The 14,586-nt window shown below is 43.9% G+C and overlaps 1 protein-coding gene across 4 annotated transcripts in view; it reads right to left on the bottom strand.

The window, feature by feature from the left end:
* Positions 1–1,822: 1,822 nt before the first annotated feature.
* The window catches only part of pipox (pipecolic acid oxidase), a 41,150-nt gene continuing 28,386 nt past the window's right edge, over positions 1,823–14,586 (bottom strand). The window contains exons 6-9 of one of the 4 annotated variants that reach the window (XR_007482641.1): positions 12,761–12,910; positions 5,774–5,849; positions 2,406–4,446; positions 1,823–2,236 (exon numbers count right to left, since the gene is read on the bottom strand). Coding sequence is in view for 2 of the 4 variants with exons in the window: in XM_049725055.2 (XP_049581012.1) it covers positions 4,316–4,446; positions 5,774–5,849; positions 12,761–12,910 (357 nt within the window). In the remaining 2 variants the exon portion in view is untranslated. Of the gene's footprint in view, positions 4,447–5,773; positions 5,850–12,760; positions 12,911–14,586 lie in introns of all 4 variants that reach the window. The other 3 variants (XR_007482642.1, XM_049725055.2, XM_049725056.1) reach the window with 3 other exon arrangements.

The following is a 14,586-nucleotide window of genomic DNA, read 5'->3' as shown; positions in this document are numbered from 1 at the left end:
AAGCAAAGTCGAGTGATCAGTTCGATCTTGCTTCTAAAATCCAAATTAGAGAAACAGGCTGGCCACGAGGAAGCCGGCGGCCCGATGACTATTCCCCCCTCTCGCTAAAATACATAAAAACGGTCATCCTCACCAATTTCTCGTTTAAAGTTGTCCAGTCCAATTTTTAGGAGTAAATCCAAGTTAATTTCAGTCCAGTGATCCTGCGTCTCACACAAAGATCTTTGGGACTTTGGAAAAAAAATCTTGAAACTCCTCCGGGCCTCTTCACGTATGAGAGCTATTTTGGGGGAAAAAGCCCTGAAGCTGCTCCTGCAGGACCTTTTATAGACCTCTCCGTCCCCCCCCTCCCCTTTCTTTTCTCCGGTACTTTCCCTATAGGGTAAGACTGCCCAGTTTTCCCACGCCTATAGAAGGGACTGGCCAGCTTTCTCACGCCTATAGAAGGAACTGGCCAGTTTTCCCACGCCCATAGAGGGAACTGGCCAGCCTCCCCACGCTTTATCTGTGGCCTTCAGCAGCTGTTTCCGCCCTGACCACGCAGTACTTTCCACCAAATGCACAGCTAGTGGTAAAACCTTTCACTTCCCCTTTTCACCCTTGACCTAATTTATGTCACGCCACTATTCTCATAGTGACGGGTTTCTTGATCGAATTGACAATTAATATTGCTTAAAGCGGTTACAGAATACATTTTTAGCCAAGCAAAGAAATAAAAATAAAAATCACATTTGTGCTTCCCCAAACAACTTATGTCACGCCACTATTCTCATAGTGACGGGTTTCTTGATCGAATTGACAAATAATATTGCTTAAAGCGGTTACAGAATACATTTTCAGCCAAGCAAAGAAATAAAAATAAAAATCACATTTGTGCTTCCCCAAACAATTTATGTCACGCCACTATTCTCATAGTGACGGGTTTCTTGATCGAATTGACAAATAATATTGCTTAAAGCGGTTACAGAATACATTTTTAGCCAAGCAAAGAAATAAAAATAAAAATCACATTTGTGCTTCCATGCGTGACTCACACTCTGACACCGTGCTCCTTTTTTATATCCATTTTAACCGGTTTAGCTTATTCTGGCCCCTCTATTGGTCTCCCGTTTTGGTCTGGCGCCATCTTTTGGACAAATTTGGAATTTCAGCTCTGCCAATTTATTCCTGTGAACAATCCATATTCTACCATTTGCACCATCTCTACCCCCATGTTACATGACAATGGCTTAGTGCTTTCTTCACATCATGCTACCGGAGGTTAAAGCTCCCGAAGATCTGGCGCAGGGCCTCTGTGATAGCTCTGCTGAAGCCAAATAAAGATGCGGAGGACCCCAAGTCATACAGGCCCATCTCACTGCTGAGTGTCCCATTTAAGATCTTGGAAAGAATGATACACAGCCGCATAGAGCCAGTGGTGGACTCACAGCTCCCACGGGAACAAGCTGGTTTCCGTCGAGGAAGGTCAACAGCAGACCAGGTTACCCTACTCTCCCAAGACATCGAGAACAGCTTCCAGGATAAGGAGAAAGCTGGAGTGGTATACCTGGACCTAACTGCTGCATATGACACCGTGTGGCACCGGGGACTCCACCTTAAGCTGCTGAGGATGATACCGGACCGGCACATGGTGCAGTTCATCATGGAGACGCTTTCCAACCACAGCTTTACTCTCCAAACCAGCAGTGGGCAGTGCAGTGGGCAGTGCAGTGGGCTCCGAAGACTGAGGAGCGGGGTACCACAAGTGTCAGGTTCAAAGTGCTAACTGAATATCTGAATAAGAGAAAAGGATCAGCAGACAAAAAACAAGTGAGGCAGAATATTGAGTTTTCTCGCGAGGAGTGAGATACAGATTGCTTTCTACAATCCGACTACACTAAAAATCTGTTTACACTCCTCGTTCTTTTTATTTGGAATGCCCTACCCACAGTGTGAGACGATTAGCCCCTGAGGGTGAGGGGGAAAAAAGATTGCGGGCTTCGTCTCGTAAGAAAAGAAACAAAAAGTAATGCACAAAGTGTTGCATGCAGATGTGGCTATATCAGCAAAACAGTTTAAGCAATATTCCGAGAGATAAAAAGAGAAAGTGATGTTCTTTAAGGAAGATCAGAAGGTTCATGACGCATCGTTTGATGTGATCTGTTCTGGTGGATGTCATTTTTCTGCTGAGATGTCAGCAGTATCTTGTTTGACACAACCGTCATCTCGCCCCTGACTCAGCCGTAATCCTTCTGTTCTGTTACACAAAATAAGAATAAGCAAAGCAAAGCAGCAAGCATACTGAGCAGTAACATTATGAATAAGTACTCATTAGAGAACGCATGATAACATATATATACAATTTTTCTAACAACAAGTGTCAGTTCTCTCACCAATGCTATTTAACATCTATATATACGACCTACCGGACACAGCATCCAGAAAGTATGGCTATGCAGACGACCTTGCCATCATGCTGAGCCGACCAACGTGGAAGGCGACGGAAGACGGCCTGAATGAAGACGTGTGCACCATGGTAAAACCTTCGAAAGTGATGTCTCCAGCTCAGCGTTGGAAAGACTGTTGCTGCGTCATATCATCTCAGCACCAGGGAAGCAAGGAGAGAACTTGTAGTGAGCATTTAGGGCAAACGCCTGGAGGTTCAACAAGCCCCGAAGTACCTTGGCGTGCGTCTGGATCGGACCCTATCCTTCAAACAACACCTTGAAGAACTGAAGGCAAAGGTGACATCCACGGTTGTACTGATCCACCGCCTTGCTGGAACAATGTTGGGAGCCTCTGCTAAGAACTTGCGGATATCAACTCAAGCGCTGGTCTTCTCTGCACCAGAGTACTGTGCCCCAGTTTGGAACAGAAGCCCCCATGCCAAAAAAGTAGATGTGGCAATTAACAACGCCCTCCGAACTATAACAGGATGCCTGAAGCCCCTGTGTCCCTCTTGCCTGTCCATGCGGGAATAGCGCTGGCCAACCTTCGTCGAGAGGCTGCCACCCTCGTTCTAGCCAGGAAGGCAAAAATTAACTAGCGCATCCTGCACAGTACCACAACTCCAGCTCCATCTAGCAGACTCAAGGCGCGCCACCCCTACAACATGGTAGCACAAGAGATACTCAATTCCATCCCTAAGGGCATCTCCAGAGATGCTTGGCTGGCAGCAGCTTGGAAGCAGGAGTGGGAGGCAGCTAGTACCTCCCTCATGCACCGTTACATCTGGGAACCAGGAGACGGCGCCATTGGAGGAGATGAACTACCTCACCAGCAGTGGACCACACTGAACCATTTAAGAACTGGTGTTGGGCACTTCAACACATCTATGCAGCAGTGGGGACTGGCGGACAGTGCGGCATGCGAGTGCGGTGACCCCGAGCAGACAGCCGACCACATCATCAACACCTGCCCCCTATATAGACCACCCTCGGAGGCCGGCCTCTTTGATCTGGGACCAGAGATGCTGGCGTGGCTCCACGACACCAAGTTGGACCTCTGACGTTACATGAAAGAGAGTGTACAAGTGAGTGCTACTTGGTCTTTTTTATTGTCAATCGTGACAGATTAGCTACAGTAATTTCTATTTTGCCAGAGGTCATTATTGAAAATTTGGTTTTATTAATGTAAGAAGTACTTCCTGTTATTTTTAAGAAGGAATCTACTTAGATCCAATGCTACCTGTGAAAAATGTGCATATGGGTACTTCAATAGTTTTGTTTAGAAAATTATGTGTTGTACGAGGCGAAGCTTGACCCGAGATGGAGACGCGGGTCCTCTTTGCCATGGGCTCAGCACCCAGAGGGGTGGCCGAAGATAGTACACTGGCCCTCTGGTCTTCCTCTGCAGAATCTGGCTCCAGGAAATGTGACAAACAAGGTCAGGATATGACAACTACGTATAGAAACACAAATTGGGCTCCGGAACCAGTCTGGATCTTGCTGACTGTTTTGCTTCTAACAGCCCATCCTTTTAAGCAATACATTTAATAATGTCTGTACTTGAAACTGCTATATAAATAATTGTTGAATTACATGTGTGCCTTTACATATAGTTTTACATTATCTACATCTTTTTAGGATTTGTAGCTATAAAGGCTATGTTGATTTTTGGTCAAAATCTATATATTGATTATACCTTATGGTGGCTTCTTTCGGCTTTCCCCCTCCCTTATAATAAAGCAAAATAAATTATTAAAACTACTATTTAGGCCAAAGCTCGTTTTATGCTTTTGTTCATCAATTTGACACTCTTCAATAAAAAGTGTCAATATTATCAATATCACATATAAATCTTCAAATTACAAGATACTGATAATCTGTTGACATTTCTATAAAGATGATTTGATGTTGGTCTGAAAGCGGCTGATTCGGAAAGGTGCAAGATCATAGGAGGGCACTTCTCCCAGGATTAGTTCGCACAGCAGCTTGCCAATGACAGGCCCAAATTTGAAGCCATGACCTGGAGAAGAAAATACACTGGAATGAACAAAATAGATCAGAGTACACTATTTAATACATTTATAAAGTCAAATGTAATCCCGCAGCAAGTGTTGTACCAAAAAGACAAAAGTCAGTGGTACAATATGACATTGCATTACAGTTTATGTCATATTTTGGTTACCTCATTTAAAGAGAAGGAAAAGCCTTCTATTTGGATGGTTTTAGATTGTCCAAAAATGGATAGTATTGTGCAAAAACTGCAATGCTGTTTTGAATGGCATTTCACCAATGTCCCCAGCAACTTCTCCCACGACTTTCTTTATACTCCGTAATAAAATCTGTAATGAATGTTTTAAATGAGTTTTCACTTTGCAGGCGAACTCAGCAAACAGGCTTGTTATTTGATCCACATGCAATTAATTGGAAACATGGAGTTGTACAGACCACTCAATTTGTTTACTACTTCTCAATGACAATGAGCTTGTGTCAACAAGTCACTAATCATGTTTTTGGCTTGAGGAAGAGGCAGAGTGGCTTGCACAAATAATCACGATTCATGGTCAGGCATGTGAATTCAGTGTTGTTATTTTTTAGTTCCACTGCAGCTTTAGAATAGACAGCCAGCCACCCATTTATTTTCACAAAATGGGTTGTTTCTTTTCTTTCTTTCTCATGCACAGACATTTTAGGGAGACGATGCTTAATCAATCAATAGGCTGATGTCATTAACAATATTCCTAAAATTAAGAAATAATCAGAGATGACTGTATGTACTTTATCATGACTTTGAGATATTTCCACTTATTTCTTTTAAATTTGACTTGGTGTGGTTTTCAGACAGATGGTCCAGGAGTGTAACAATCCCAAAATAAACTTGTTCAAAACCAGATCAAAATGATTTATGGGTGATTCTCAGAAAGTGTGGTCCAACTTGATGGTCAAATGCTGATTTAATTCAAGAGCCATTAATTTCCACTTTCTAATTGACCACTTCCTCTTCGTGACATGAGACAACACACCCATGTAATTGACAGAATGCTCTACCCTTAAAATATATTAGCAGTTGTCACCAATAAAGCAGTGGAATGTGAACGCAACACAATCCTGTATAATCGAAACCCAGTGTCCATAATTGATGAAACAATGCCATTAAAAAAAATCCAAAGGATGAACAACAACTGTAGCTTAATGTGTAACGGCTTAAATTGAACCTGAAATTCAAACAGTTCAACGCAAAATACAATTTTAAACACATTACTTTTTTTCATTCTATGAAGACCAAGTAGGCTACTTTGTTCCATTGCTGTAATTTTCATTTCATGTTGTGCATTGCACCTGAGTTGTACCTGAGAATCCTGCACCGATTACAATATTGCCATATGCTGGGTGGCGGTCCAACACAAAATGACGGTCGGGCGTTTTCTGGTAAAATAAAATATGAAACATTAGCAATAAAAAAAATTACAGAAATTGTATTGTAGAGTTTATTTTAATAATAATAATACCAATAATATTAAAAATAATACAGAAATTGTATTGTATAGTTTAATTTGCTTTAAGCATTAACATTGTGATTCCATAACTTATAGATTTCGCAACTGATTCAAATAATTACATCAGAATATTTAGTTTATATTTTCCAAGGTTTCCAGGTGGAGGGGCAAAAGACAAGAACTGAAACAATTATTTTGAGCTATGTCCATGTATATGACTATATTTATGTATATGCAGTCATTATTGAAATTATGTATTTCAATATTATGTTCATATGGTATATTATTTTATATTTATATTATTCAATATAAATGTACAATATAAATTATTATTCAATATAAATTATGCACTTATGTATATGCAGTCAACATTGAAATTTCATAATTTAATGGCAGTTTTTTCTGTCACGTCTCGTCCCCAACTGCTCCACTATGTGTCTGTCTTGGTTTCTGTCTGTGTGCTCGCCCCTCCCCTCCTGTGTGCCCATGATCAGTGTGATTGTTCCCACCTGCCTCTCGTTACCTGTCGTGTATAAAAGTCCTGTCTGCCCCTCATTCCCTGTCGGATCATTGGTATTGGTATTGGTTTTGGTATTGGTTTTGGTTGCTGTCGTGTCGTCTTCATGTCCTTTTGGTTCCCGTCGGTGTCAAGAATGTTTTCGTTGGGAAGTCATTTTTGTTTTGCTAAGTCATGTCAGTTTACCGAGTCTGTATTTTGAGTTCCGCCAATAAACCCTGGTCCAAGCTGCACTTGGTCGTCCTGCTCCATGCTCCACCATCCGACCTCGACAGAATGATCCGACCATCACAACGACCAGCGCTTGGACCCCCCTCCACCACCAGCTCCCGCTGCGACGCCCGATCGTCGTCCGAGCTTGTTCCAGCGCCATGGGCTTGCAGCTGCCATCGGATCTTGCTCCAGCGACGCCGGACTCACGGCCGCCATCGGAGTTCCTCCCGGCACCATCGCCTCTGCGACCGTCGTCGGACTTCGCTGCCGCGACGCCGGACCCGCGGCCGCCATCGGAGTGCTTCTGGCGCCAGCGGCTTTGCGGCCGCGATCGGACTCTGGTGCCGCGACGCCGGACCCACGGCCGCCGTTGGAGTGCCTCCCGGCGTCATCAGACTCACGGCCGCCATTGGGCTCCACCCCAGCGTCGCAGGACCCGCGAACGTCGCCAGACATCCAAGCCAGCTGCGTCGGACCCGCGATCGTCCCTGGCTCCACTCCCACTGCTGCGGCGCGTGATGGCTCTTGCCGCCGCGCAGAGCCCCGCCTTCCGAATGTCGCCGATCACTGTACGGACTTTGTGAGTGGCCGCCGATCGCGGTACAGACTTCCCAAGTCGCCGCCCCAGTGCGGTTGTGTTCCCGAAGTCGCCGCCCCAGTGCGGTTCTGTTCCCCAAGTCGCCGCCAGAGTGCGGCTCTGTCCCCTAGGTCACCGCCAGAGTGCGGCTCTGTCCCCTAGGTCACCGCCCGAGTGCGGCTCTGTCCCCTAGGTCACCGCCCGAGTGCGGCTCTGTCCCCTAGGTCACCGCCCGAGTGCGGCTCTGTCCCCTAGGTCACCGCCCGAGTGCGGCTCTGTCCCCTAGGTCACCGCCCGAGTGCGGCTCTGTCCCCGAAGTCACCGCCCGAGTGCGGCTCTGTCCCCGAAAACGCCGCCAGAGTGCGGATCTGTCCCCGCAGTCGCCGCCAGAGTGCGGTTCTGTCCCCGCAGTCGCCGCCAGAGTGCGGATCTGTACCCGCAGTCGCCGCCAGAGTGCGGATCTGTCCCCGCAGTCGCCGCCAGAGTGCGGATCTGTCCCCGCAGTCGCCGCCAGAGTGCGGATCTGTCCCCGCAGTCGCCGCCAGAGTGCGGATCTGTCCCCGCAGTCGCCGCCAGAGTGCGGATCTGTCCCCGCAGTCGCCGCCAGAGTGCGGATCTGTCCCCGCAGTCGCCGCCAGAGTGCGGATCTGTCCCCGCAGTCGCCGCCCGAGTGCGGTGCGGTTCGGTTCCCCAAGTCGCCGCCCGAGTCCGGTGCGGTTCGGTTCCCCAAGTCGCCGCCCGAGTGCGGTGCGGTCCGGTTCCCCAAGTCGCCGCCCGAGTGCGGTGCGGTTCGGTTCCCCTAGTTTTTTTTTTTTTTTTTGGGACGTCGGGAGACGTCCCTTGTGGGGGGGGTTCTGTCACGTCTCGTCCCCAACTGCTCCACTATGTGTCTGTCTTGGTTTCTGTCTGTGTGCTCGCCCCTCCCCTCCTGTGTGCCCATGATCAGTGTGATTGTTCCCACCTGCCTCTCGTTACCTGTCGTGTATAAAAGTCCTGTCTGCCCCTCACTCCCTGTCGGATCATTGGTATTGGTATTGGTATTGGTTTTGGTATTGGTTTTGGTTGCTGTCGTGTCGTCTTCATGTCCTTTTGGTTCCCGTCGGTGTCAAGAATGTTTTCGTTGGGAAGTCATTTTTGTTTTGCTAAGTCATGTCAGTTTACCGAGTCTGTATTTTGAGTTCCGCCAATAAACCCTGGTCCAAGATGCACTTGGTCGTCCTGCTCCATGCTCCACCATCCGACCTCGACATTTTCCTTTTTTTCCTCCTTCCTTTTTATTCATGGGAAAGTCACAGACAACAATAAAGTAACAACGCTGTTAGAGGTAACTACAAATTTTATTTTTTGTCTTACATTGGATAGGGGGTGGGATTAAATAAGTCTTACTTCTTCCCACTCCTTTTCAAACAGGTAGACTCTGCCCATTTTGTGCAGTAGATTGTGTTCCGTTTATACCTAGTATTTATACAGAGTCATCATTTAAATGACTTTCACCTTGTTTTTGCTTTTTATTTTTGTCTTCATTTGATTGGTGATGTATAGTTTACATGTTTGAAACAAATAAAATTCATTCATTCAATATATTGGAACTCGAATATCGGTAGTATTCCAGTTTTAAAGACAATTAAACGTGGGCAAAAACCCAAATAAGACACCAGGGTTACCCCGTTTCTAACCCAAATATTTTGACATGTAAACTGCGATCGGGTTAAGAGGCTTGGTTGGTGTTCTGGGCATTCTCTTACTATAGTTTTTACGCAAGGAACACAGGAAGTACTTGTATGCCTGTCACCCTCACCTAACTTGAATATATCAAAGTCTGCTTTATTGTCAATTTCTTCACGTCAGGACATACAAAGAGATCGAAATTGCGTTTCCTACTATCCCACGGTGGAGACAAGACATATTACACCCAACTGGTCCACAGACATAAAAATTCTGTAGCCATCCCTGCTCCACTGTCTGCTGACAGATGTTGCAACACGGTGCCGTGCACGTCGCTTATAGTACTGTTAGATTATAGCAAATAATGTGCTGAAAACCTCCCTGATGTTCTAGTCGTTCGGATGCGGAGCTTTCACCTCAGCGGCCTGGGTTCGATTCCCGGTCAGAGAACCAGATGCAGCCATAGAATTATGTATTCTTCATGTCTTTAAATGTGGTAATGTTGCTGTTAGAATAGGCCTCTTTGACATGTGATTAGACAAGTAGCTTGATCTATGCCATTTGCTGTGACCCTTCTCTTGCTTTCACTGGCTTTCATTTCTCTATGACACTTTGCACACACATATGAGTTGATCTCAGTTAAGACTCCAAGGTCATACATTATCTCACAGGCTAGGCAGCCACCCTCTTGCAGGAGGGCGGCCAAGAGTACCGTATTTTCCGCACTATAAGGCGCACTTAAAAACTTAAAATTTACTCAAAAAAACACAATGCGCCTTATAATCCAGAACGCTTCATCATCAGTTGATGAATTTGTTGATCCATACTGGTTGTACACAGCACTCCGCCAAAATGTTTCAGTACGTATTAGTACGACTAGTAAATTACAAGGTTGCATCGCTTTCAGCATTACGGCAACTATGGTCAGGGGCGTCACCGAAGTAAGCTACTACTGATCGCATGACATTTAAAAAAACATTTTTTTTTTTTCTATAGGCTAGAATCGCTTGATTGACATACATGTAAGCCTATCGGGAGGCAGTCACAGTAAACCACCCCCCTTCACCGCAGCAAGCCCAGCATCAAAGCTAAGACGCTAATCAATGCATTACGCATCAACGCACGCACTCGCTTTTTTCTTTTAAACTAAAGACAGTTTATGACCGACAAAAATGAGTGGGGTTGCTGGACCAAGTAAGAAGCCAAACCGAATCACTTTAATCCCATTGCTTGATTGACATACGAGGGAGGCAATCACAGTGAACTGCAGCAAGTTTGGACCCCCACCGCGCCACATAGACACCTAAGCTAAGAAGCTAATCAACACATTACGCATCAACGCACGCACACGCTTCTTTCTTTTAAACTAAAGAAAGTTTATGACCAGCAAAAATGAGTGGGGTTGCTGGACCAAGTAAGAAGCCAAACCGAATCACTTTCATACGGAAATGAAGCTGGACTTTACCTCATTGACTGGGTTGACATTCCCTTTAGCACAGCTTCATCTAGTGGATGCAGAACGCAACCCTAGTCAACCCCAGTTTGATGCAGTAGCTTCTATTCTATGCGCCTTTTAATGCGGTGCGCCCTATAGATGGAATCATTTCTAAAATAAAAAATTCAATGGAGGTGTACCTTATAATCCAGTGCGCCTTATAGTGCAGAAAATACGGTAGTACAAGAATAGACCTTGGAAGTGGGGGTTACATCTTCTTCCGCAATCTTGCAGAGAAGGCTCCACAGCTATGTCTCAGTCTTTCGGGCATACATTAAATAGAACTGAGAAGGCATCTGCCTGGTAATTACTATTAGCTTAGCGAGCATTAAAGACAAAGAACTGGGAAAATATAACATTGTTCCACCGTCACTCAATGTGTGCGTACTCCAGCGGCCAGGGATACAGATATTTTCAGAGGAAAGTACATTGGCACAACACCATCACAGTCTTGCTACAGAATTCAACAACAAAATGGCATTGTAAAAGTTAAGCCTTTTTTTCCTCTAAGTCCTTATTTTCAACGGTTGAAAAAGTGGATGTACAGTGCCGTGAAAAAGTTTGTGAACCCTTAGGATTTTACAATATATTTGCACTTTTTTTAAAGAAATGACGGTGACAAGTTTACAAAAGTGTTACAGGATATTGACACAAGGCTAGTTAGCATTGACACAAATCTGCAAAACCCTGTTTTAACAGGAAGCATAAGAAAATAGCAAAAAAATCAAAACACAGGTGTGAATAAGTTTGTGAACCTTTCCACCTATAGAAGTTAAAACTGACTGTGTGACATGTCTTTCAATACTAGATGACTTCGGGTAATTTCATGTGACTTGACAGACCTTAAAGCCACACTTGTTGTATACTCACCTGAATGTACTTGTCATTTAGTAGAGCTATACCTGCGTGGACACAAACATTACAAATCTAGCAATGGGAAGATCTAAAGAGCTGTCTCCAGACCACAGAGGAGCAATAATTGCAGCTCACAAATCTGGAAAAGGTTACAAAACCATAGCCAAAGATCTGCAGCTACATGTTTCAACTGTAAGACAAGTGATTTACAAGTACCAAGAACATGGAGTAACTACTTCACTTCGAAGATCTGGTCGTCCAAGGAAGATAACAGGCAGAGCAGAAAGAGAGATGGTGAGAGAAGTCACTGATAACCCCAGACTTACCTCTAGAGACCTTCAGAAATCTCTCTCAAGCAAAGGAATTGAAGTTCATGACAGCACCATCAGAAAAAGACTGGCTCAGAATAACCTTCATGGAAGGGTAGCAAGGAAGAAGCCATTACTATCAAAAAAGAATATTGCAGCTCGGTTAAAATTTGCTCAAGAGCACATAGGAAAGCCTCAAGAATTTTGGAACAACATTTTATGGACTGATGAATCTAAAATAGAACTTTTTGGCCAAAATCAAAACAGATTTGTTTGGAGACGACCAAACACAGCTTATCAACAAAAGCACCTCATCCCTACTGTAAAACATGGAGGAGGACGAGTACTCGTATGGGGCTGCTTTGCAGCAGCAGGACCAGGGCAACTTACCATCATAGAAGGAATCATGAATTCCGAGGTTTACCAAAATATTCTGGAAGAAAACGTTAAACCGTCTGTAAAGAAGCTCAAGTTAGGAAGAAACTGGATGCTGCAACAGGACAATGATCCAAAGCATGCAAGTAAATCAACATCGGAATGGCTCAAAAAGAAAAAATTCAATGTTCTGGAGTGGCCCAGTCAAAGTCCAGACTTAAATCCGATAGAAATGTTGTGGTCGGACCTGAAAAAAGCAGTGCACCAAAGAAAACCATCAAACCTTGGACAACTGAAGCAGTTCTGCAGGGAGGAGTGGCCCAAAATCTCCCCAGCTCGATGTGAGAGACTCGTCAGTACTTACAAGAAAAGATTGCAAGAAGTCATTGCTGCTAAAGGAGGTGCAACAAGCTATTAACTCTGACTGTTGGCAAGGGTTCACAAACTTATTCACAACTGCGTTTTCATTATTTTGTTATTCTTGTGTGTTTATAGTTAAAATATAGTCCTATTAATTTGTATTCAGCCATAATGGCAATGTGTCACCATTCTGTAACACTATTGTGAACTTGTCTCCGTTATTTCTTTAAAAAAATGCAAATATATTGTAAAATCCTAAGGGTTCACAAACTTTTTCACGGCACTGTATCCACATCGACCAATATTAACAACTTATGGAATAATGGAAAATTAAATGACTCATGCTGATTTCATTTTTTTATGACACAAACGCTTTCCCTTTGAACTGGACAGGTTAGTACCCGAGTGTTTTGTAAACCCATCTGATTTTATTGAATTACTCAAACAAAGAATTGAAAAAAAAAATGCTCCTGACCGTGTACATGCAGCTCTCAATCACAGCGGGCTCAGGGATCAGGCCTGGAAAACTGCGAGCAATGTAGCGCCGGAGGATGTCAATATCATCTCCCTCTGTCTTCTTGTCCCTTTGGTCCGGGTCAGTCTCACTGCCATCATGATAACAAATCTGTAACCACATAAAACAGTACATTCTATGACGTCTATATACCAGTTGTGATTGTGGTTATCGAAATGCAGTGGTTATACAGAACAGCAATTTACACCCACTGCCCAAAAATTGGAACAGCAAGGTCAAATTGTTTGTTTTTGTTGTATACTGAGGACATCAGACTGCCCGCTTTTATTTCAAGGTATTTACCAGAGGTGAGCATTCCATCAGTCACTGACGAGCACCCGTTTTGCTAGCGAATGAAGAAGAATAAAAATATAAGAATAGGGATGCACAATAATTATTATAATTTCTATCGTCCCAATACTGAAAAATAGGCCAATAGTTAGGCCGATAGTCACCGGTCAAATACTCTTCGACTTTAAAAATAATATTTATTATAAATATTGAAAGTTGGAATAAAGCCTTTCATAGGCGAACGGTCCCATTCGTAGCGGCCCGACAGCCATGGTACTGCCTCGTGGACGGCCTGCTTCGGTGGCCGCCGAAGTGCTTGGACGCAGGAGAGTGTTGATTAACAATATCTTTTCTTTTTTAACTGTACTTTTATTTACCTTAGTTGTTGGATACTAAAATCATGAGTACTTAATTGACATTGCATTACGGTAAATACTGACTACTTTGCACTGCAGGTTAATCACAAATAAAACCAGCGGAACTTGCGTATATCGTTGTCGGGTAGGTGATGGAGGCGTAAAGAAAAGCAGGGCGGCCGAGTTGAATTTTGTTTAAGCTAATCGCTAACCGTGACGATGAGTTGTTCAGAAAATGAATGGATGGACAGCAAACGCTTTTGTCAATACAAGGCCTGGTCCAGTTGAGGCATATTCAATACAATACAACACAACACTCTATAAAAGTATTAGGGCTACCAAAATTGTATTTATTATTTCAACATTTGGGCAGTATCATTAAATGTTTAACATCCCAACCACAAATACCGTGAAAACATGCAGAATGGAGAAATGAAGCCTAGTGATTTGATTATAAATTGTAACATAAATGCAGATGGACCACTGATTGTAGCAATGTGCTTTTACCCCATCTCTTTTTTTTGTATGTCAACTTTTATATATATTGTTAGAAAGCCCACGTTGATTATATGTGAGTAGTTTTTCTGCGCTAGTTGGAATTGTCCCACTATATTTGAATGCACCACACATCTGCTGCCAACAGCGAGTCACAATTTTATGGCCAGGCTGCGGCAGGCCACACAAAATAATAATTTCAGTACTTCTGGTTTATTTATTATCTGAGGCTGAAAATATTTATTTTGAAAAGTGGCTGAATTCGCACTGTTACATCCGTCTCTGACTCTTGATGCATGGTCAAGTTGTCTGATGTAACACTAATATTAAACCCACAAGCTAGTAAAATAAACAAATGCATTTGGAAAGTTTTTGTCAAGATACTCCCAGCTAGTGAGGAAAGCTCGTTGTGTTACTGTAGAGCTCTTAGTCTCGTTGACACAGCCCACAAGGCTATTCACTATGTTTACATGCAGTCAATATAAAGTTTAAGAACAACATTCTGGTCTCTTTTTAAGAAAGGACTCTTATGTGAGGTTGCTGTTTGTGGACTTCAGCTCTGCCTTCAACACCATTGTGCCGCAGCGACTCATCTGCAAACTCGACGAGCTGGGCCTCAGTACCTCCCTCTGCAACTGGCTACTG

Source organism: Syngnathus scovelli, chromosome 7 (assembly GCF_024217435.2).
Source record: "Syngnathus scovelli strain Florida chromosome 7, RoL_Ssco_1.2, whole genome shotgun sequence".
Taxonomy (NCBI): Eukaryota; Metazoa; Chordata; class Actinopteri; order Syngnathiformes; family Syngnathidae; genus Syngnathus; species Syngnathus scovelli.
The sequence above is the reverse complement of the archived record's forward strand: the minus strand, read 5'-3'. Positions and strand labels throughout refer to the sequence as shown.